Raw genomic sequence first — 24,253 nt, 5'->3', positions numbered from 1 at the left:
GATTAGCTCACTGTAAATATAGACACACAGCCACATAAACACACTAACTGCATAAAAGACAGACGTGTTTGATGGGGGATTCCTTATCAGTATCTTATCCACAGATGGTTACGTGTCAGGACACACTCTCCCACCTGCCAAAGTCACAGCAATGAGAGGGTCATAATACACAATGCACACATGGTGTTACCTGATATGCTACACTGTGGATCAGCCACATCCAGGTCTCCTGTTTACACCTCACAAATACTCACATTTAAGACTGAATTTTTGAAGAAACAAATCTGAATTGACATACATTTAAAGCTTAGTTAACGGAAACTGTGCAACCTCCCATAATAATGCATCGCACTGAACTAAAGAATATGAAACAAACTATCAATTTTTTTTTTTTACAATTTTAGTACTGATTTGTGCTATACGTAACTATCTTCGTATGTTGGTCTGCTGACGTGAAAGTGCTGTCAATGTTTCATGCTGTGTCATTGTTTTACAGTGTCATTACCTTGCCAGATGACAGGTTGCAGTCTAATAGTGTTTTCTGGTAAAAGGCAGGGTAAAACTGTCCCGTCATTATTCCAAATTTGGGATATTTTGGAATTTCTCAAAGCGGTGGACTCCTACAATCAATCATCACCTTCAGATAACTTTTGGCCTAATCCTGCCAGTTTTTTCTATGATTGTGAAAATGCTGACATTACTCAGTCCTCGAGTTAGATAAGAGTATCTTATCCTGTAAGCCCACAGATGAGGGTGGATATAAACCAGCAGCTTTACCACATTCATGAATATGGCAAAAAAGACATTTTATTCTTTCAGGAAAATCCTAGTCTCATCTTGCTGTAATGGACACATTGATATATTGCGTCTTATGTCGTGCTGTTATCCTGAAGCCTTCTTTTCATCTAACTGCCTGTTTGTTTAAATGGTTAACAGTATTTATTTTGTGATTCAGTCATCCTCATATATCTTAACTGAAGCCAGTCCAGCTGACTGTCAGTGTTGGATCCGTGTCCAAATGACGACAGCAATGGGATAAATAAACACGACCATTAACCATCCAAATGGGTATGATGGGATGTCTATTGTCGTCTGGAGAGAGCAGGGGATCAGGAAGGAGACAGGAAGAGAGAGTCACTCTGCCCAGGGGTCTGCATGGATCTCACACACACACAAAAAAAATGTTCTCTCTCTTCCTCTCTAGTTTATTGTGTTTGACCCACTGCAGGATCCCTTGCATCCTGTTGTCCAGTTTTATGAGAAATAACAAGCATTTCCTCTTGGCTCACCTGACAAACTGGTTTCAGGCTTTCTTACACACAGCTGCCTCGAAAAGTATTTTCCCTATAGACCCCCATTATAAATTTGTAAAACTTTCCTAATGCCCAGAAAAGTGAGTTTTAATTCAAGTGAGTGGGCGCCATCTTTGAGTGCAATATCCAGTTCTTAAAATTGCTCACCCAGGTTTTCTGGCTCCTGGGTTTTCTTCCACATTGGCCACTCAGCTCAAAGACTTAACACTGGTATGATATTGTACACTTTAAGTTGCTTCTCTATGCGCATGGAACGTTTTACAAATGTAAAAGCTTCATAGGTAAAACATTCATAATACAAAGACAGTTTTACTCCTCTTTCTTTGCAGTGATCTATGTGAAAATGCTTTTGTTGGGATGCAGGGTATCTTGCCATTGCAGTGGCGTGAGTGGCCACAGGGACAAACTGGCAGCAAGGCTGAGTGGTCGCACCGGATCCAGCTCTCTTAATACAGCCATGGTTGTAGTCCATGAGTGCATCAGTGGCCAAAAGTGGTACTGCAATAAAAATATCCCCTGCAGCCCAAAAAGTATTTTCACCATTGTAGAGCTAATACTGTGTATGATGTCATTCCAATGATCTATTGGCCAAGAGGGGACAAGCAGTTGGCCAATTATTAGACAATAATGCGCACGTGCAGTTGGCCACACAACACAGAAGTGGACCACAGCAATCCAATGAGACAGAACTATTTTTGGGTCATGCACTGGATGAGCAACTTTCAGTGGAATGAATGGAAGCTATCTTGAAGTCGATTATCCACTTTCCACAATACATCTGTCATCTAACCACACGGCTTGCACAGCACAAAGCTTCAACACAGTGATTAGAAGGCTGATGTATTACAGGATCTGTAGTTACTCAAGCTTTTAGCGCAGAAGTTTGAAAGTTTGAAAAGTTGTTACAGTGCCACTTTCAGGAAGTTTTTTTCCCCCCACAATTTAGTCTGCACCATAGTGAATGAGATTGGACGAGTGGACAAACTGAAAAGTAAAAATAAGGTTTACTGGGCCTAAAGAGCCCTGCAACTATACTGCTGCAACTTCTATATAATATAATAATGATGATAATAATAGAAGTTAGAAATTCATAAAAGAGGCTAATTAATAACTCACTTTAAATACAAATCAAGCAATTTGTAGATGCATATACAGATAAGGAGTTGCAGTACAAAGCACTAGACTCTGTCAGTAAGTAATATACGGGTAAGTTACCTATACACCTCTACCAGCCACAACATTAAAACCAGTTGGTGCTTTTAATGTTGTCGGTGTATACAGGACCAGGAACCTTGGTGCACATCACACACACTCATTGACACAGTAGAAACATAATGACCAGTGGACAGTCAAAAGCTGTTTGACAGAAAAGATGAGAAGAAAGCCACAGAGACAAAAACACACACTTCCTTTTGACAGACGAACTTTGCACAGAGAGAGAGAAAAAAAACCCACAGAACCAATGGAGCTTCGTGTTGATTTAGGCAGAAATGAGCTGATGAGTAACATCCACTGATATTGATACACATGTACACGCAGCCATTATAAGCAGTGAGCACTCATGCACGCACTGCTCACAGCTCCAAGGCACCAAACCCAGACTCCTCCTCCTTACTGTACATGTTCAGACTTATCATACTGTTGACTTTGCTTGGGTCATGCCAAGTTCAGCTGAAGTATCTCTGGATTCTGTATACTGGCATTTGTGTGTTTATTATGCTGGGGGGTAAGTTCTCCAAGCAGCTGCTGAGATTCTTTGACAGCTCCCTCAAAGAGCACAACCTTTTCTATATGTACACTTGCAAAAAAAAAAAAAAAAAAAGAACAAAAGTTTCTCTGACAAATAAAATAAAGGCAACATCAAGCTTGCACTCGTTACATTTTTCCACATAGTAAAAGATGCAGCCTGTCCTACCTTGTTGGAAGCCATGTCACTGACAGAGCGGTAGGTCTGGATGGTCTCCAGCTGGTCCAGACACCAGTCCAACTCCTCCATCGTCTCCATGGCCAGCTTCTGGTACGCCTCATCTGTCAACAAGCAGCCGGCACACAGAGACACACAGTCAGAACAGACGGCGCACATAGAGCCCGAGCGCTGCCCAGCCACTCCCAGGCAACATCCACCCACGGGTCCCGCTTGGGGTGCCTGCTGCTGCTGCTGCTGAGGTGGGGGAATGGCTAGAGGTGGCACCCGGCTGCAGTGCTCCTTCATCATGAGGAGACGGCTCTGTGGTGAGCTGATGAGACTTGCAGCTGTCAGCAGAGCAAAGCGAAGCAAAGCTGGGACCTGAGCTCACTCTGTCACACACTCAACTTTTCTCTCTGTTCATATGTGTGTGTGTGTGTGTGTCTGCCTCCCCAATCTGAGGCCCTCAGCTGATTTACATAAAATCTACCCCCCAGAGCAGGAAACCATATACCCCCACCCCCCACCCCCCACCACCCACCACCGTCACACACAGACACACTTTAACCCACCTTACAGGAAGCAGACACCTCCGAATCTAAACGCACATGCATTAACACGCATCAAACCAAACCTTTGAGTTAACTATACCTGGCATTTTTAGTTTCCCTGACATGCATAGACCCACACAAACATATATACATACATGCATAGTTGGACAAATTACACTGATTAGGTAACATTATTTAATCAGTGTTATCACATCTTTTTGTTGACAATAGACAGATAAGAGCACTCAATCAGAAGTGATACTGTTTGTTTAAAGGCTGAGACACAAACTTGGTAATGGGCCTATCTGTCTGACAGAGATGCAGGATGCTTTAATGAGTCCACAAAGAGCTGAGAACATTCATTTGTCAATTTGGTCGAGGACAAAAACGATAACTGCTGTAAAGACGTATGTGGTTGTTGTTTTGCGGTGTGTATGTAACAGGCTAAAGGCCTAACCACAGACACAAATGTAGTACACTGACAAAATTACAGGAACTGACTTGGCTATTAATTTTACCAGAACTGAACAATTATTATTATAACGTTTACCAACAGCCAGGGTGTGTATCTTACTGCATGATTATCTTTTGTTGTGCACTTTGTTGTATTTTCTGTTTTACAAGTCATATGTACAGTAAGTGTATCATCATACACTCATCAGCTGTAATATACTCAATAAATGTAAAAAGTATTATTACAACTACTGATTAATTTCATCACTTAATTTGACAACTATTTTTGTCAATAAAATAGTGAAAACTGCACGTCACAATTTACTAGAGCCAAATGTGACGTTTTCAGATATCTTGTTTTATCCAACCAACGGTCCAGAATCCAAAAATACTCAGTTTAGTATCACGTTACACAAAGAAAAGCATTGCGTTATAAAATAAAAAAAGAAAAAAAATGCAGCACAAAGTGATTGTGGTGCAATAAAAGTAGAACATGCACTGTGCACTGTAATACTACTACTACTACTACTACTACTACTGTAATAAACGTTTCTGTGCATTATTAAATAAAATCTAGGGAGTGTATAACTCTTTGGAACCTCATGCTAAAAAAACAGCGTATTTAAGCTATGATTTAAAAAATCTAGATCAGCAGTTAGAAAGTAAATAAAGACCGATTCCAATCAAAGACTGGACCAAACAAACATCTACATAGTGTCTAATATCTGTAAGGGAACAAGATTCACAGTTTTATTTTCCACTAGTCTAAACCATTCATGTTACGATAAGCATGATGATCGATTTAATGAGTGACTTTTCCCTTGAAATTTAAATAATTGTTTACACTGCAGAGCACCGATGACCCGGTACAGAGAAAAACAAGAGAGGCAGTGTGTTGTAACCACTACTGAATTATTCTTGCATGAACTAAGAGCCAGTATTCCAACCCTGTTCCTGTGGTTTGACTGTGTTTTTCAGACAACTACAACTGTACGTCAAGGTTGGAGTGACTCCGCGTTGGAAAGCGGAGGGGGTGTGTGATGAGGTGGCTGGTGGGGTTGGACTAACACACACACACACACACACATACATGCACACGTCTGCTGCCCCTGCATTGTGTATACCCCGGGTCTCCTAGCTGCAGAGCACAACATGGCAGCAGGGTGTGCACTGCGGCGACCTTAGCGTGGCCACGTAGAATGTGTCCCCTGCTCTGATCTCCTCGCCATCAAAGACACGAGCCTGTTTGCTCTCCCAAACATGAGAGGCACCTGGCGCTCTGCCCACAGCCTGCCCTCACTCTGATGAGGGGAGTGAGAGAAAGAGAAGGAGTGTGTGTGTCTGTTTAGTTTAACTCCACCAGCGTCTGATGTTGAAACGGCTTACACTTATTTGAGATTTTTCTTTCCAGTATTCCCAACATTTTGAGGTGGTTTGTATTTTTTGAAGAGCATAGACAAGCCCTTGTCCCCGTGACAGTTTTCTCATTTGAACTTTTAAACTCTGCTTAGACAGAAAGAAACATACACGCTATTTGTGCAATTGATACATTTCTAGCCTTACTTTGGCAATTTTGTCATCTTCTGCAAAAACGGACTATAAGAACTTATTTTTAGTCTGTGCCATAATAGTAAAAAGTAACTCTAACAACGCTTTTAATGGTCTGTAACTTGTGGATGTGTGGATGGTGAGGTTAGGTTAGGTTGGAATTCCACACATGTAGAAGAAACTCCAGCAGTTGAATCAGTGGTACAAAAAATTAGCAACTGAATTACAAAATATCTATTTTGGATAAAAGTCAAATGTACAAGACTGTGTACATAAAAATAAATAAATAAGAAAGCATTTCAGTAAGAAACATCCAGTCACAAATCACTGCACTGCTTACATTGAGCCGAAGCTGAAGATTAAGCTTTGTAAAATCCGGATAATACATTCAGCAGTTTGAATCAGTTAATGTTTAGATTCCTGAGCAAAGTTAGATGATTTCAGCTGCAACTGCACCGTGTTTTCTTCACTCTTTGCCAACAGTTAAAGGTGCTCTGTGGAGGTTTTGACCACTGGTAGCGTCATAGCGCAGACTCCCTGTTTCATTTTCTCATGCAAGATGACATGCACACGGGTTATGTGACAATCTGCGATAACCTGATCTACAGGTGTTGGTAATGGCCTGAGAGATGCAGTAATTTGCCAATAAAGGCAGTTTAGAAGACTGCTCTGAAGAAAATGCTCTGATTTGCACATCTGGCTGCCTTTTTGCCATAGTGACAGTCACAACCTGTGTTGGGTACTGTGGTATTTAGAACCACACCAAACTGACTTCTCAGTAAATAAGTTGTAATATTTTTAAGTTTTAGCTTAACTGAGTCATACTGAAGGGCAGAGCAGTGCAGATGTGATCAACAACGGTCAAAACTAGTCGTAATGCAGATGTATGTGTTTGTGTGTGTGAGTGTATGCGTGTGTCCATGTGTGTGTGGTAAAGAAGCTGTATGAGGGGAAAACTGAATTGCTAGATTGATGGTTTGAGCCCTTAACCGCTCTCATGACTTTGATTTCCAAACACACAAAAATGGGTACAGAGCTTTAAAATCTGGTTTAGTGAGTCAGGACCTAAAACTGGTCACGAGGCCAACTTCTTGTGGGTCCCCACATACTAAAGCCAATCTCTAGCTAGGTGCCAGAGCCACTTAACTATAACGCTTGTATAACAGTTTTACTCTGATCCCTGCCCTGCTGGCAAGCAGAGCCAGTACCACCAGTGTTTACTCCAGTGCTGGACCCAGTTTACCACCAGTCAAATAAAAAACAAAGATTTATGTGGTAAGCATTGAAGCACTGGATATTGACTGAGTTAATTCTCAGTTTATTACAATAGTTGCAGCAACTATCAAATCTAATGCCAGTGTTTTAAATACTTCACTTTGGAAGAATAGGGGGGTGCGAATGAACATAAAGTACAAGCAGCTAAAAGACAGACCAGTCAACCAAAATCTATGTAAATATATGAACTGGCTCCGATTCTGCATTTTATAAGTGCAGAATTGGTAACTGAAGTGAATTTGTCTTGTTCATTTCATAGAGCAAAAGGGAACAGGTCAGTTAGTTTGTTCGTAGAATCGAATAATAGGTAAACACCAGCGTGGCTAAAGGAAAAGACTTGATATAGACGAGTTATACTATTTATTAGAACAACAGAGAGGCCTGTAAAAAGTAATAGAATCTAAGAAATGAGTCTCAAAATGTTCACAATTCCCAAGCCACACTACAATGTGGTGCTGGAGACAATGAGTGGTTTCAGCCTTGATTTTGTTTATTTGGTTTTCTGTTTGATTCTTACTCTAGACTAATCTATATAGTTTTTTGTTTTTTTTTTACAGAAAGTATATGATTAATTATTAATCATTTTGTTTATTTTAAAACTTTATATTCCAGATGTTTTTTTAACTTTCAGAAATTATAATGACAAACTAAACAAATACATGCTTTAATATTCTCTTTTGTTTAAAGAGAAGAAGCATGTACATTTGTTGCATACCACTAACTACACCAATTACTGTAGCTACAGCAGCTTGCACTGTGTACCGTCATGACCTCATATGGACCACAGGAAACAGCATTCAAAAGCCAAACATCTACCAACACACACGCACTCACACACACACACACACACACACGCATACAGTACACTAACATCACGATGTAAGAGGGGATTTCCACCGCCTCCACCCCGACACAAGGACCTTTCTGATGGTGGTCTGACACACACACACACACACGTACAATTCCAGACACACACACGTACAATTCCAGACACGCACACAGACACACACACGTAATGTATATCATTTGTAATTTCTCAGCACTGTGCTTACACACAAAAACACAAACACACAAACATGTACTTTCCAGCCGAGGGAGGCAGAGCCAACAGGCTGCAGAGGCAGGGAGGATTAGGAGGGATATGGGGTCAGTTCCCTCTGTCTCTCTTTCAGTTCAATATTCAGTTCAGCTCAGTTCAGTAAGCTTCGCTGGCATAGAAAGATACAGTGTTTCCTACATTGACAAAGTTAGCGCGTCCACCATTAACAACTAAAGATAGAACAGACCAAACAGTTGAACAAACACTCTGTGAACACGTCAGGCAAACTTGTTACCTGAAAACGGCAATATCAATGAAAACTGTGTGGACTGCCAGTAAATTCAAACGTATCAGCAAATAGTCACAACATTAAACGTGAGAAAATGCAGGAAAGGACATGGGTGGACAGAATATCAGGAACACATAAGAATATAGGTAAAGAAATAAAATAAGAACACCTTAACAATGAGCTGTATCAGCAGTATTATACAGGTGTAACTCTTATTGTGGCCATCCATGATTCAGCAGGCTTGGGCGATATCCAAAATTGAATATCTCGATATAGTCCAGCCCACATATTGTGATACACGATATTATTGTATATCGGCCCGAGCCTACCATTCAGTGTTTTTCCTTTCCGCTCTCAGGTTAAGTCAAAGTAGCACATATTTTTCTGTTTATGTTGAGGTGCATTTTAGTCTTTAATGGTATCACACAGAATGTCTTTCATGTCCGTTGCCCATAACAATTTTTTTGGGAAGCAAGTTTTTTTTTTTACATTTCGAGTTGGGATAAGATCTCTTTACAAGTAAACAGATTGTAACAGTTGTATTTCTTCCTTTTTTGCTGTATTTGTGTGTATAGATAGTGAAAAAATATGTTTTATAACCTTGAGCTGTTCTATAATAACATTTTGAGTGATTATAACTATGGTTTGTAAATTTTGATTGGTGCTTGTGTCATTTTTCCTGTATTTTGGGTTCTTGGTGTTTTTATGCTTTGTTAAACTGACAAAGATAAATCAGACTTGCTGAATTTGTGCTGGAATAAAAGACACCATGCATTCATTCATGTCTCCTTTCAAAAATCTGTCCATTTATTGACCCAATTTTTTTTTTTTAGGAGATGACGACTTGTTTTCAGCAAGTGCACACACACACACCCGTAGCCTTATACATACACAGTGCATGGCAAATGGTGCTATCAGGTTGTTTAAGGACAAGTGAGCCCACAGGACATCAGAGCAGAAGAGCTGACGATATGTATGTGTGTGTGTGTGTGTGTGTGTGTGTGTGTGTGTGTGTGTGTGTGTGTGTGTGTGTGTGTGTGCGTGCGTGCTAGTGAGTGAGTAAGACAGCTGCATCTGTCATCCTCTCATGGGGATAGAGTCAGTTTCCTGCCTGTGATGTGATGGTAGATGCAACAGAGCAAGAGGGCTGCAGTGTGTTATCAGCAGCCAAAATCTATACGGCACTGTGGTAGTTAAATCATCAGCGGAGATGACCTGCAGGCACTGACACACACCACACACACACACACACACACACACACACACACACACACACACACACACACACACACACACACACACACACACACACACACACACACACACAAACAAACACACTACGGAACACGCAGGATGAGAGGTCAGCAGCGGACAATCTCTCTTTTTCCTCTCATACTCAATTCTGCCTCCAATTTATTGAACGAGCGTCCATCATGTAAGCATCCAGGTTTTGAAGGGTGACGTGCCACATTTTTAGTGAACCGGCATAAACAGACCACACACACATAAAGATACACCAAACTTTGACGTGGGCCCGCTGGCACCAGTACCAGGTTCCTGAACGAGAGAGAAAGAGAAAGAGGGGGGGGCATTCTCTAGTGGCATCTCTTGCTTTACAAGAAACAGAGATGAGTTGATCAGAAACCCTCCATGCGGTTACACAACACTTCCTAACAAAGACCAGAGATGATGTGGTGAGGCAGTGGGCTTCTCTAGTGCTGCACTTCCACTTCTTACAAGCTGAATTATGACTTCACATGCACAATATTGCAAAATCAATCACTGGCAGTTATTAGAAGAAGGGTGGTGGTGGAGTTTGTGGTTTTACGAGCGTGTTATGTGGTGCTGCAGAGTTCTGTTGATTGAAACATTTCTGTATGCCAGGTTCTGAGAAGTGACAAAATGACATCATGAGTCCGTGTTTTGTAAGAGTTCATTAATCTGATTTACACGGAGGCGGAATACAAATAATGTCTCAAAAGATGGTATCAGGATTTTGTTACCCTGTGGTTGTGAATTATAAACAGAAGGGAAAGACATAATGAGTGGACATTCTGCTGCAATGGAGGATTTACATATCGTTCAGCACTTATGAATCTGCAGCAGAGCTGTAACGTGTGAATTTATCACTCTGGGAAGCAGTGTCTGTAAAACTTACTGGTGCCCCTCCAGAAGCAGCACTGTGACACTCTGCACGCTAACTGGAATTCTGTGTTGTAATGTGGCAGTTAGGCTAAAGCAGAACAGCTTCAAGTACATGTTTTCACAGTTGACCCTGTTGTGTCAGAACTACAAGTTTGCACATTTGCCATCTTGTCTCTATATCAAACACAGCAATAGAAGCTTTTGTGTTTTTACTCCAGCCACTCAAACAGTTTGCAGGAGGAACTTAAATCAAGGAAGCCAAAATCTAAAATTAGGACAACTGGAAATTCTGTGGATTTGTCACATTCTCATACAGTAAAATACGTGCAGTTAAATACAGGATGGCATGCCATGGAGGGTGTGCAATAATGACAAAAGATTATAAGGTTTAAAATAAGAAATATAGAGTAAAATCACAAAATATAAATAATTGTTATGTAATTATTAAGATGCTAATGTAGTTCACTGCTTCTGCCTTTTTAGTGTTGATGTTGATTTCACTGAGTTTGCCATCTTGGTCTGGTCTCCTTTGCGAAAAAAGTCTCCAGATGTGTCTAGTTAAAGGAATATTTAAAAGGAATCCCGTTGGGAAATTTGCATTCTTGCCAAGAGTCAGATGGGAAGATCAATACCACTCTTGTGGCGCTAGAGCCAGGAGGTGATTAGCTTAGCTAAAGCTCACTCATTAACATGTTATATCTAAGCTGTTTCAGGACAAGGGGTGAGAGGAGCTCTTGAGTAATGCCATTCTTCATCTAACTCCAAAGAAGAAGGCTAACACGGAAACTTCCCAACATGTTCCTAAAAATGAAGGTTAAATATTGTTTTGAAAATTGAAACTAAAAATGGAGATGATTTGAAATTGTTATTTGTTTTTATTTGCACCCAAAGGGGAATGTCTGCTAGACTGTTTGCAGGTGAGCCTATGGTCTTGGTGTTAAGCTAGTTGCTCTTAGTGTAGCAACAGCAGGGGGGCAGATACTGTAGTGCAATGCATTTTAGCTTGCTAGAATAACCTGTAGATTCATAATCATGTGACTGCTAGCCTGACTTGTGGTGGTGTGTCTTCTGCTTGCATTTATACTGAAATAAAGATATGACTGCAAAACATCGACACAAACAAAAAATGCTTTGACTGGGTCACATGTAACCACCATGTATGTGTGTGTGTGTGTGTGTGTGTGTGTGTGTGTGTGTGTGTGTGAGACCTCCTTTTGAGTCTTGCTTGCTCTTTCTCCTTGGACACAGTGTTCCCTGTCCTCCCCATGACACACACATGAACACATTCCTGTCTGATTTACTATAGAACTCAGTGGGAAAGCAACAGAGAAAGCTATAAATCCGAGTTGCACACAAAGACTCCCAAAGGTCGCACAGCGATACCAGACTCCTCACAGCATTGCTGGAATACGGCAGAAAAAGGCTTCACTGTGTTAATCAAAGTGCTTAAATCCAGGTGTAATCAGACAACAGAAGGTTTTGAGGCTGTGAGAATTTTATTGAAGATGCTTTGTCTTCTTGGTGAACAAGAGTTCATAAGGATGTAAGCCCACAACACTTCACTTCATATGCTCATCTGTGATTTACATCCTGCCTGTAGAGCATATATGTGTGATTTTTTCTGCTCCAAATACCTACTGTATTTTGGCACACTTGTTGGTCCTCCATTAATTCCATCCAGGCAGACTCTTCATATTTTTTTATATCATCTATTAGTTTTGGTCAGAAATTGAAATTATTGAAAAATGTCACAATGCCAAAGCTGAGGTTCGACCAACAGTCCAAAAATATTCAGTTACACTGGTATAAAACAGAGATGCAGCAAATCCTAATAACTGACCAGCTAGAACCAGTGAATTTAAACAATTAATTTACTATCAAAATAGTTTTGATAGTCATGTGACCCCGTGAGTATTTCAAACAACTTCCTGTATTTTAGCAATGTGCCATCCACAATGATGTGTTTAGTTACAGAAGAGCATGAGAAATATTTTAGTAGCCGTTAATATTTCAGTCTAAATGGGGCTTTAGGCCCAACTGAGACACACCACGATCTACTTATTTGGTTTGAAGTTGCTTAACTGAACTGCTTCTTTCACACACACAAATGATTTACACACATGCAGGTTATTGACACACACACACACACACACACACACACACACACACACACACACACACACACACACACACACACACACACACACAGAGTGATTTATGCATGTGGGAGGTAACTGTGAGGAGTGAACCAGGCTCAGAGACACTCTGACATCACAAGGTTCACTGAGACCTGAGGAGTCTTACATACTGTATTCTCTCATATCTGACTGCTCGTTATGTTTTGGTGTAAAAATCTTTAATGTTTTGTTTCTGCATCTCTCTCACTCACTCTGATAAAACGCTCAGACGTCAGTGTGGCTGTTTTTCTATGCTATCAGTAACTCTGCTCAGAGGAACCTGTGAGTGCAACATGCTCCTGTCCTTGAGCTGCACTCTCCCTCATGCTCTCCATCTGTTTTAGCTCCTTCTCTCTCAAACTCTCACATATTTTTTTCACTTTCTATTTCGCTACCTCTCACTCTCTTACTCTTACTCTCAGCTTCTATACACTCAAACGTGTACACACTCAAACATGTAACACGCAAGCACACAGCAACAGACCAGGCTTTGTCTGTGTTACCTGAGGTGAACTCCCACATTGGGAGCAACAGTACTGACTGGACTGAATAGGCCTCGTTGTCACGCTGACTGGCATTTGCCCCTCGGGTTGATTAGCATGGATCAGAGGAGCCATGAACCCCAGTTAGCCAAACTTCTGTCGTTGCTGATGCTGCTTTTTCTTTAGGTTTCAAAGCAGTGTCTAGAGTAACAATTACAGAGGTTTTCTGTCAGTGCAGGGTCAGATCTGAGGGCAGGCATGATGAGAGATTTCTACAATCATCAGGAAAACCTTCGCATGATCAGAACGGGCCAGCATGCAGCTGCTGCTGGATCCAGCTCAGCGTTTATGAAGTCAGAGGGAAAAATTTGATCACAGACTGAATCAAACTTTCAATTTAAAACATAGTCATTTGTCTGACTTTGATTTCTTGTCTGACTTTCCCACATATACATTCTAGGCATTTAGCCCTACGTGCTGCTCCTTCCAAGGTGCCCTTAATGGTTGGTTTACCCACATTACCAAAAAAAAGTTTCTCAATTACCCCTTGTGGTATCGAGCATGGGAGATACTTTTGGTTTTATCTACTTAGGTTTACAGATAGTCATTTCTGAGCTTTCTGAAGCCACTCCAATGCAACAGATGTAAATGTAAATTTGTTTTTAGTGGTCAACTGCCCTTGACTAAAGGAATGATCTTTACGAAAACCTCACAGTGAAGTCCAGGGATCATCTTGAGTAACAAATGTGATGGGACTTATCTAAATTTAAGTTTTTAATGCTTTGAGCCCAAAGTTCCATTCACCTCCACTGTAGTGAAGTGCTGGAACAAATCTCAGAGATGGACATCTGTAATTCTTGGCAAATAAAAGCAAAAGCAAAGATATCTGCATGGCGAGCTACCACTACAGGTAAGTGAGGAAATGTGTTCAACACGTTTTGCAATTTTGGTGAACAGACCGTTAGACAAAAGATCAATAACACTCGGATTTTACGAAGCTCCAGTACATCCAGCGGCCGGTTAGCGTTGCATAAAGACTGGAAACATGGAGAATAAAGTACATTAAAAAAGATATATAACATGTAAGTCATTGAACTTTAAAGGTTCAATGATTAACAGAGCCAGGCTAGCTGTTTCCCCCTGTTTTCAGTCTTCATGCTAAGCTAAGCTAACATGCTGCTGCCTGTAGCATCATATTTATCTTACAGATATGAGAGTGGTATTATTCTTCTCAACTAACTCTCAGCACGGAAGTGGAAAGGTGTATTTCCAACAATGAATAACTATTCTTTTAAATAGCAACACCTGCAAACGAACACAGATGGGTAAATGATATTTATGGTGAATAAATGGGATGTGAATCTGTACTGATGTAATGACTAGAGAAGCTTCATTAGAAGATTATTAGAGTTCTGAGTATTTTAAGTAATTTTGGTAATTTTGAGTACTGGTTTGTTAGACGGAACAAGAGCTTTACTCTCATGCATGTGCATCACAAGACAGGTCAAAGCAGGGCAGTCTAGGAGCAGCCCCCTTAGACCCACAGAACAGTTTTAATGTGTTGCACAAGGAGAGGGAGAGGAGGCTTTCTGTGATAAAACCAGGTCCCTTATGGATACAGAGATCTGTCATTCTGTGTGGTAATACCATTACATTTTCTGTTAATTTGAAAGAAATATGAGTAAAGCACAGAGGGTCCACATGGTGTTGTTATAAATGAGACAAATCCACTTTAAGGCTGTTAAGTGCTGTTCCACTTCACTTATTTTACACCCAGAAAATATGGAAGGCGTGGCAGCTCCCATGAGCCTTTTAAACCAGGGTCCAGATCACTTTTACAGGTCTTATTTCAAATAATGAGGAAGTAAACAACCTCAGTGGGCTGATGTGTAACTACACAGGCCCGGTTCACGTGTCATGTGTCTTCTGTTTTTTGGCTTTGATGTCTGAATAACATTACATCCACGCCAAGCAAGAAATCATTTTGGTCACAATGCTTTTCCAGCTGTTGTTGAACTGTTGTCAAGAAAAACATGGCTGTCTTATTAACATGATCTTGACCATATTTAGTGTGCAGGCCTTGAAACGGGGCCAAGCCAGACGAGTCCAGGTCGGGACGGGGCAGACTTGATGAGCGGGGGCGAGGAAAGTCACCAGAGGGGTTCTATGATGAAGGGGTTTGCGTGCAATGAAGGATCAGCGCCTCCAGTAACATATGAAGACCAGCTGAGACAAACCTCAAATGACCTCAAACGGCATGCCTCCTTATGACGGGTAAGCATGGTGTGTGTGTGTGTGTGTGTGGTGTGTGTGTGTGTGTGTGTCAGTCCAAGTCAGAGTATCTCCATGCATGTGTGTGTGTGTGTTTATGTGTGCAGCCCAGACCACATGCAAAAATCAAATTGAGCCAATAAAGACTATTGGCACTGGTGAGCATGCAGAACGAGATTGATTGTGTTCGTCCATATTGGCTAAATGGAACTTCCTGATTGAATCAAGATTAAATACAAGCCCCCCCCCCCCCCCCCCCCCCCCGTAACAACTAAACAGGCATGTGGCATTCATGGCCTAACAGCAGTTTCAGAAAAAACAGAGATATCTGGATCCTAACTGCCAAAAAAAATCAGCCACGTTACCACAGCGTAATGATAACCAAACCATGATCTGGCTGTTTTGTTTCCTGGTTAATAATAAACAGGAGGATTTTAATTGAAGTGGACTATTTTATCGTTGATGAAAAAGCTGCTTTCTGTCCTGCTCCACAAAGAGGGCATGGTAGTGGTGGTGGTGGTGTTTTTTGGCGGGGGGAGTCCAAATGCTTCCCAAATACCCAAACAAAAGGGCCTGTCTGTGAAGCAGAGAGCGTTTGAATCCATCTGCGCTGAGCTGAACAGGCCTTCTGGCAAGGGAATACTTCAGGGGAAGGGCAGCAGTCTACTTTATGACTGTGCTGACGTCAATGGCATAATTCAAATACTTGCAGAGTGCATGCTTCCAGCTTTCTGAACCTGCTCTCTCTCTGTGGCAGGCCGCAGCTAAAACCCGGCATGGAGTTGGACTTCATTAAAACCAAATCACAAAACAACAACTGGAGTGGAGTCATGTCAGGCTGAAAAAGCACAAAACCACATGTTATTCATTTGCTCAGTCTTCAATTGAGACAAAGCTGAGTGACAGATTGACACATATTCGGAAATTCGTTGTATATTTTTACTCACAGAGAGTGAAATATTACTTTGGTGCAGACCTTTGAAACTTTAACTGGTTCAAGGAAAATAAGTCCCTTTTATCAAGAAGTGTAAACGTGTTTATAGTTTGTAAATGAAAAGGGAAGTAGGAAACCAAACTGGAATCAGGTGAACCTTTTTCTATGAAGAGCCATTCTCTTTTACTGAAAGAGGGAAGTGACACAGAATTTGTGTAAAGTGGTTTGTGTGTTGGTTGCATTTAAGCGGAATACTTTTCAGTGGCGTGCCTACAAATTAAAACACTCAGTTTAGAGGCGAGACATCATCCTTAATCAGTAACGCAATCAAAAATGCTCTGATTGGCTGTTATTTTAATAGCTGAATAACATTTGAATAACCCGAATAACCATTTTCAAGCAGAAGTAAGAATCTGTAATGTGAAGAAATTGATGATGATATGATAATTGATTTTTTTTTTTAAATCAATATCTTTAGGTTTTAGACTCTTGGTTGAACAAAACAAGAGATTTCTTTGCTTTTGGAAATCATTTTTTTGTCATTTTTAAAGTAATTAATTCAGAAAATCATCAGCAGATTATCTGATAATGAAAAAAGCCTTCTGTCGATTTAGTAGTGATTAAATATTCTTAGAAAAACAAGGTCAAGATGAACCAACAAGCAGCACAAGCAAGCAAAAACTTAGATTATCAACACATAATTTCAAATTAAGAACAATAAGAATATTTTTATGCCTGTTTCTGGCAAATTTCGGGCCCAATCTCAAACTTACAAGACACTTCTGCTCCGTGAAGACTGTAGACTCAGACTGTTTGCTCTCACCAGATGTGGATGGATTGTTTTCCAGAGTTTGAATGACATCATGACTGACATTATGGTACCAGTGAGGATGACATAATTGGCTGGAGCTGTGGATGACCACAGACAGAATGACAAACAGTCCAAAGCTTGGTTTGCTTTCACAAGGGTGAGAGAAATGGAACTGAACTGGAAAACGTTTACCTGTAACGAGAATGTTTTTTTTTTCTTGCCAAGCAGCTAACAAATCAATCACAATCATGCATTTGCAACAACCTAACAATGACTGCTCAATCATAACAGTTTAAAGGGAAGAGTTCAGCTCTATGTGCCATTCATTCAGTGCAGTCTCCTTTTAACATGTAGCTTATTTCATTGGCTTGCATGGCAGGCATAAATTAAGGCAGGAAGTTGAATTTAATCGACAGCTATTCCGAGATCTGGTTTTTATAAAAAGTCTCTACCTGCACTGACATTTGTGGTCTTTATGTTTCCTTTTGGCTTGTTGAGCTCAGTCCAGCCAGTCTTACTGAGAGGACACAGAGATACTGTTGAAAGGTTTGTTTGCAAGCTGGAAAACACAACAGACCTGCCATCTCAGGGCCAAGACATTATTGGAAAAAGGTTGGAAACATGTTCTCTCATTTCAGATCATCAAAGTCAAGAATGATATTCATATTTCCAAATGAGTATTTATGTTTCACACACTGTCTTGAGCCTTTGCCTGTAATATCATCCAAGTAAAAAGTAAATAATGGACTGATAAGGAACCAACAAGCAGAATCACATTTAAAGCGAAATATCTGATATCATAAAGACTCAACCAACTTTTTCACCAGGCCTTTAAACACACACACACACACACACATATATGTGCGCGCGCACACACACACACACACACACACGCACACACGCACACACACACGCACACACACACACGCACACACACACACACACACATACACACACATCCATCCACTCAAACAAGTGGGTCTTTTCCCAAAACTCAGCTTTGGATCTCCCTTGGCTTGGACCCGCGGGTGTCTGTGCCAGCGGGTATAGAGAGCTTTCAGTAGGGTAAATACTTGGCACTACAGCTTGTTTATGACACTGGACACTTGTTAGGCAGCGGCCATGTCTGTCGTTTCTTCTCTCAACACTGAGATTAGGTTCTATTAAACCATGAACTCACCACTACCACAATACAAGCTTGTGTCGGACTTTTAAAAATTCTTTTGCAATACTGAGACACAAAGACATTATTTGAGGTCAATTTTTGGAAATAAGTTCTTTCTTGTTTCCACACCAGTCGATCAGACGGCTGTGCCACTTATTGTGAAATGTCAGTCAGTGTGTCACAGTGGAAATCTCAAACCCTCTTTAGCCCTTATGGGACACCTGACTGACACTCAAGAGCTGAGGAGGGCAGAGGGATGGAGAAATATGACCTACTGCTGGAAATCAGCTGGCACCGTCCTTTATATTATCTGAGACGACACAACTGTTGACACAAACAAATACAACAACCCCGTTTGTAGCAGCATGCAACATAATGTAAGCACACGTGGAGATACTGTGTGATTTAAAGCAAAAGTTTCAGTTTATTACAAGTTGGTCGTTTAGGTTATAATTTTACCATAAATTTGACTAATTTAGGGGACTGTTTAAAATCTGGATGATCTTCTGACCGTTCACGTTTCTTTCCTTGTCGGACGTCTTTTTAGTGTAAAGCTCCTTGTACAATCTTATCAGAAACAATGGCCGAAACTACAAAAACAAAAAACAGGATGCACAAAACCAGAGTTATCCTTTAATATGTCTCCAAAAACCTTCTCGGGGTGATAGCGCCAATGCACCACATAAATTCCTGTTGAGTGAAAGTAAAAGATGTAATATGGAATATGGTCATACCTAAGCTGGCACTAGATCAAAAAGTGTTTTATAATAATGTAAAAACAGGAAAGATTTTAATTGATATTTTCCGATAAACAATGCACCTTCATTACAAAACCTTATGGCAATAACAATGCAACTAAATTAGCAAATACTGCTGGTTAGGTTAGCATAACTGTGTTTTTCAAACTCATTTTAAACTTCATGAACATCACTAACTGAAAAAAAACACATTTGCAAATGTTAAGTTTAATGTAACATTTGGACCCTTAAACGTTTTTGTGGGTTGTAATGTTACAGCTCGTGGTGCTACATAACTTCATGTTTACACAGTTTGCTCTTGACTGGATTGTGCAACAGATATTTTCTGGCAGCCAAATTACACATTTGCCTTAGCTAAGAAATTTCTTAACTTTCATAGGTGCAACACGATTTAGCAAATCACTAGAATGAAACTAGATGGTAGTATGAGGAAGGACTTTAAACACAAAACAAGTAATGGATTTACAAATCACTGGTGCAACCCCATCCAGCCATTACGTAACAACAGGCTAATGTCACAACATCACAAACGCACAAGGACAGAAAGGAACATATATGAAAAACATTAGAGGCCAACATGAGACGTTTTCACACACTCAAACTTTGGCCACACATTTGGTACCATCAGCTTACTGGCAACAAAACTAACAACAGCAACAGAGAGGTTCAAAGGACAAAGAGAGTATAGCAATGGCATTGACATATAAGTGTGTTTCCATCACCATGTGGTAATGAGCTAAGCTCTTATGTAACAAATTTCCAGTGTACAAATAGGCATACTCATCCCTCCCTACCTTTCCCTCTCTCACCCCATCTCTCTCTCTTTCTCTGAGGGTATGAGCAGCAGCCAACTCATCAATCACCAACTACACAGAAAAGACAAAGAACCAAATTCCTAGAAGAGGAGCAAAGGGCAGAGGAGAGCATCGTTTTTTAAGACACTTTTGTAACCCTTTCAGGTGAATATCAGGGCTGGGATAGAATAAAGGAACCTGATGAATATAAATATATAATATATATAATATATATAATTTTGCCAATCTGATAGATAGGAACAATTAAACACCAAAATATTTGGAAATCAGGAGCGCAAGACCCTGTAAAAGTTCATCTGTTATAATATCAGCTACAGGTCGGTGCTTGTATTGTCTTTTGGCTAGCCCTGCAGATTGTCCATTTCTATTACAGACCACATCCTGTAGATTCCCGGTGGTTAAAACGCCGTCCAGAATAACAAGTTAAATTACTGAGAAGCACAATGAATAATTTATTCCTCACTTCCCCCTTCCTGTGTAATTTTAATCCCATCCATATGGAGTTTGAGACAGCTGTAGAGTTTTAGCCCCATCTCAAGTCGTTATACTAAACTAGCCTAAACACATCCTGACTCCAACTCTGTACATACATGTATATCTACTTGTAAATATTATTTAGTTTCCCGTTTTTCTTTTTCTTTTATCGTTTTTTTCTTTTCTAATTAAAAAAATACATTTATACATTGTCTGTGTTTATAGCATTTTGCTATCCTGTATTGTACAATGAGAATTAAGCTGGACATTGACAGTGACACCTGGAGACATTTCTCAGGGTTTCATCTCAGCCACAGCTTCACCTTTGGTTCATGCACCTATTCCTCCACTGAAATAAAAAAAATTGGAAAATATTCTTTTGAGCTTTCTCATGCACAGGGGGAAAGTATGGAAGACAAACAAGACAGAGAGAGGGAATTTCAATTAAAACCATATGGGAACGAGTCAAACTGATGTGCCATCGAGCCGTGACCAAAACCTCCTCAGCTCACTTGATCTTTGTGTTTAAAAAAACCCCTGAATTTTCACTCCAGTCTGGTCTCCACAACAAATAAAAACAAGCCTTTTTTTTAATCTTCGCTGACAGGCTGGTGATATGGCCGAAAGTCATGAGTAACAGGACTGATATTGCAGTGACCTTATACTGTTACGCATTTGCAGACAAACGCTTACTGTGGCCTGTATGATACAGAAGCTCCGGTAGAAAATATTATTGATGACGTCACCTTGTCTCCAAGAGTCCGATTATATAAACAACGGTTAGATCTGAGCTGAGCGGGATAGCTGGCGGTTTAGAGGAGGGCCGTGATATTCCTCACCTCCTCTCTGAGAGCAAACATACAGCTACCCACATCTGTCACGAAGTGCCCGCACACACACACACACACACACACACACACACACACACACACACACACACACACACACACACACACACACACACACACACACGGAGGTCTCACTTACATACAGTACATATACAGGTAGACTACACCTGATGATGCAAGGTGCTGTTTAGGCAAAAAAGGAGCTGGCAAACAAACACACACTTGTGGACGTGAACACACAGTGGGACGTGCATTTGTCAAAGTAGCCAGGGTCGTATACACATTACATTTCCAAGTAGCGAATCAGTGTTACTGGCAGGGAATAGTAAACATTGAGAAAGAGAGAGGACCGTTTGACCACTGCTGTGGTTTAATCCTGGGCCCTGGTTCCCGCTCTTCTTCTGAATTGTGGTTATGTTTCCAAGGTATTTATCTGTGTGACACATAGTGGAGATGATGACGATAATGTTTGGACATGCAGTGTGGTTGCCCGGAAGGATTACGATGAATATAGATAAAGCAAAAGCAGCCAACTCTCTCGTCATCTCCCTTTCTTTATCAGGCATGTATCGCAGTCCACTGCGCATATATTTTATCAGTCGAGTCATCAACTAAAAAACAACAAGTCCTCCATACTAAATGACAAAACAGGTCATTGTTATTGTCTCCCAGAACAACTGTTTGGTGATCTGGTGCAGACCAGCAGGATGACATCGTTAGTCAGAGCTTTCCAAAACCTTTACAAATGTAGGATATTGATTCACAGAAGTGTTTTTGATCAGTGGCTGCTATAGTTCAGGTTTGATTGAGTTTAGGTACGATCATGGTAATGTTTGTTCTGTAATTCATTTTTCTTGTTTTGTGTCTTTAAATAAAGTTGGGAGTCAAATGACATCTCTCCTTTTGGTACATAGTCAAACCAATGATGCATCCTCCCCAATACATCATGTCCACTCACAGCTTATATGAGTAGCAAGAACACCAATCAATATACAGTATGTAGACACATGCATACACGTGCCAATTGCAAATGAAAGAAATATGACTAAATTCAGGCAAAAATTTAAATACGAACATGTGTTTATACTGTAGTTGACCCTGTTGACTGTGGCATCATGTCATTTACTGTCAGTTGAGTTCCTGGCAAACAACAGGACAAACTGTGGTCGACCAAGTTTTCAGCATTAACCTCATCTGCAGCTTTATAAGCACCTCACGCTACTTCAGCCTTTTGCTTCTGAGGCACCAACGTCATACGTTTTGTGGCCAAAAAAGGTCCCCATTCAGGAAAACATAAACATACCATACTATAGGTCACATGAAGCTTCAAACAAACTAAAAAAAAAAAACAAGCAACTTTAACCATGACAATAGCAATTTATGACTTTCATAACTGTGCTTCATCCGGATCTGCTTTTGAAGCAGAGGTACAGGCTACTTCTGTCAAGTTGAAGGAATAAACTTATAACAAACAATAAATCAAAGCATGTTCTACCATGCTGCAGCTCTGGCCAAAGTGAAGATAATAACAAAAAGAGGCTTAAGGAAGAAATGAATGGTCTGACAAACAAGGTTCTGTCACAGATATTAGCCATGATCTGTTGCAGGCTGATCACTTTCCAAGACTATTCAAAAGCAGATTCATGGAAGATGCCACAACTTAAATCAAATATTCATTACAATTTAGTGTAATGGAAATAAACCAAGCACAGTTTGGGAATGTACCACATCCCAGTTTGGCATGACAGCTTCCTGCCTTTATCTCAAGGTCAAGTGGCGGGAGCCTGTGGCAGACGGATAAAGTGTTCTTTAAGCACAGACAGAAAATGAGCCTCAGTTTTATTAACTGAAGATTAGACAACCATAGTTTAAAGGAAGCAGTAATACCTTTTACAGTACAGTATAAACTACAACAACCTCTGTAACCAGGCTTTATTAAATACTTGTCTTATTCATTTTTGTGCTCTCTTAAAATCTAAACAGTTTTAGACCCAAAATATCTGCAATTAACACTATGCCATAAAGACAAGAAAAAACAGCAACAGCATTAATGCAACTGTCACCGTAGTAAGAACCTTCAATCATCTTACGTCTTGAGTCTTAAAGCATAAAATTAATCTGTGTCATAAATGGAGATCAGTGAATATGCTTATTCTTTTCTTGGCAACAGTTACAATCTACAGGACAGTATTTTTTTATTTATTCAGAAATAAAACAAGCAGCAGTATCTTAGCTCAGTTCAAACAAGGATGATATGAAACCTGGAACATATCAATTGTCTGGATTTCCTGAAGTTGTTGACTGTTCTGCAGTCTGTGCGAATAATGTGCAGAAAAGACTATGAGCATGCACCAGATTCTTTTGGAGCCAGGAGTGATCCATTATTCAGCTGTAAAACAAAATAAGCCGTGTTTTGGCTTAGTCAAAAAATGTACTGTTACTTGTGATGCTCACCGTTCACACAGTGTAGCTTCAATCTGCTGCAGACCCATTAGTTCTGCTCTTTGCAGCACTGTGCCACAGTGCACAGAGGAGTTATCTGAGGACACAGCTATGAGTGGATCATTGTCCTGAATCAATCCTCTGATCTACGAGGGAAAAACATAAAAACACAAAGTGTCCATTTGAATATAAACACACATTATAGCAAGGGTGTGAGAATGAGAGAGGAGTCCTCAATGGAGAGCTGGAGAGGATAATACACCCCAGGTCAAGAACCTCTGAAACAACTACGGTCCTTGTAATGAGCTCGACACTGTGCCCTTCCTAAATCAGATGCAGCGTTCAGCATATAGAAACAGGCAAAAGTGCCTACTTCTCAATGAAATGATAACAAGCTACACGCAAAAATATGTCTGTTTGGAGGGAACAAAGAAAAGAAAAAAAAAAATAACCAGACACAAAAATACGCTGGAAAATCCACAAATGTTGTCAAGTTTCCTTTTTCTTCTGTAAAAAGTAGTTCCACAGAAAACTGTTTAACCACAATAATCCAGACA

General features: G+C 40.4%; 1 protein-coding gene and 1 long non-coding RNA gene across 5 annotated transcripts in view; one reads left to right on the top strand and one right to left on the bottom strand.

The window, feature by feature from the left end:
- pde4ba (phosphodiesterase 4B, cAMP-specific a) overlaps positions 1-24,253 on the bottom strand; it is a 176,379-nt gene that overhangs the window by 18,617 nt on the left and 133,509 nt on the right. For all 3 annotated transcript variants that reach the window (XM_056377788.1, XM_056377790.1, XM_056377791.1), the window contains one exon: positions 3,229-3,341. In XM_056377788.1, coding sequence (XP_056233763.1) covers positions 3,229-3,341 — 113 coding nt within the window. The remainder of the gene's footprint in view (positions 1-3,228; positions 3,342-24,253) is intronic.
- Positions 1-24,253, top strand: part of LOC130170491 (uncharacterized) — an 86,942-nt gene that overhangs the window by 29,157 nt on the left and 33,532 nt on the right. For both annotated transcript variants that reach the window (XR_008828003.1, XR_008828004.1), the window contains exon 3: positions 15,249-15,452. This is a non-coding gene — a long non-coding RNA (uncharacterized LOC130170491). The remainder of the gene's footprint in view (positions 1-15,248; positions 15,453-24,253) is intronic.

Source organism: Seriola aureovittata, chromosome 6, assembly GCF_021018895.1.
Source record: "Seriola aureovittata isolate HTS-2021-v1 ecotype China chromosome 6, ASM2101889v1, whole genome shotgun sequence".
In the NCBI taxonomy this organism is placed as follows: Eukaryota; Metazoa; Chordata; class Actinopteri; order Carangiformes; family Carangidae; genus Seriola; species Seriola aureovittata.
This window is presented reverse-complemented; position numbering and strand designations above follow the sequence as displayed.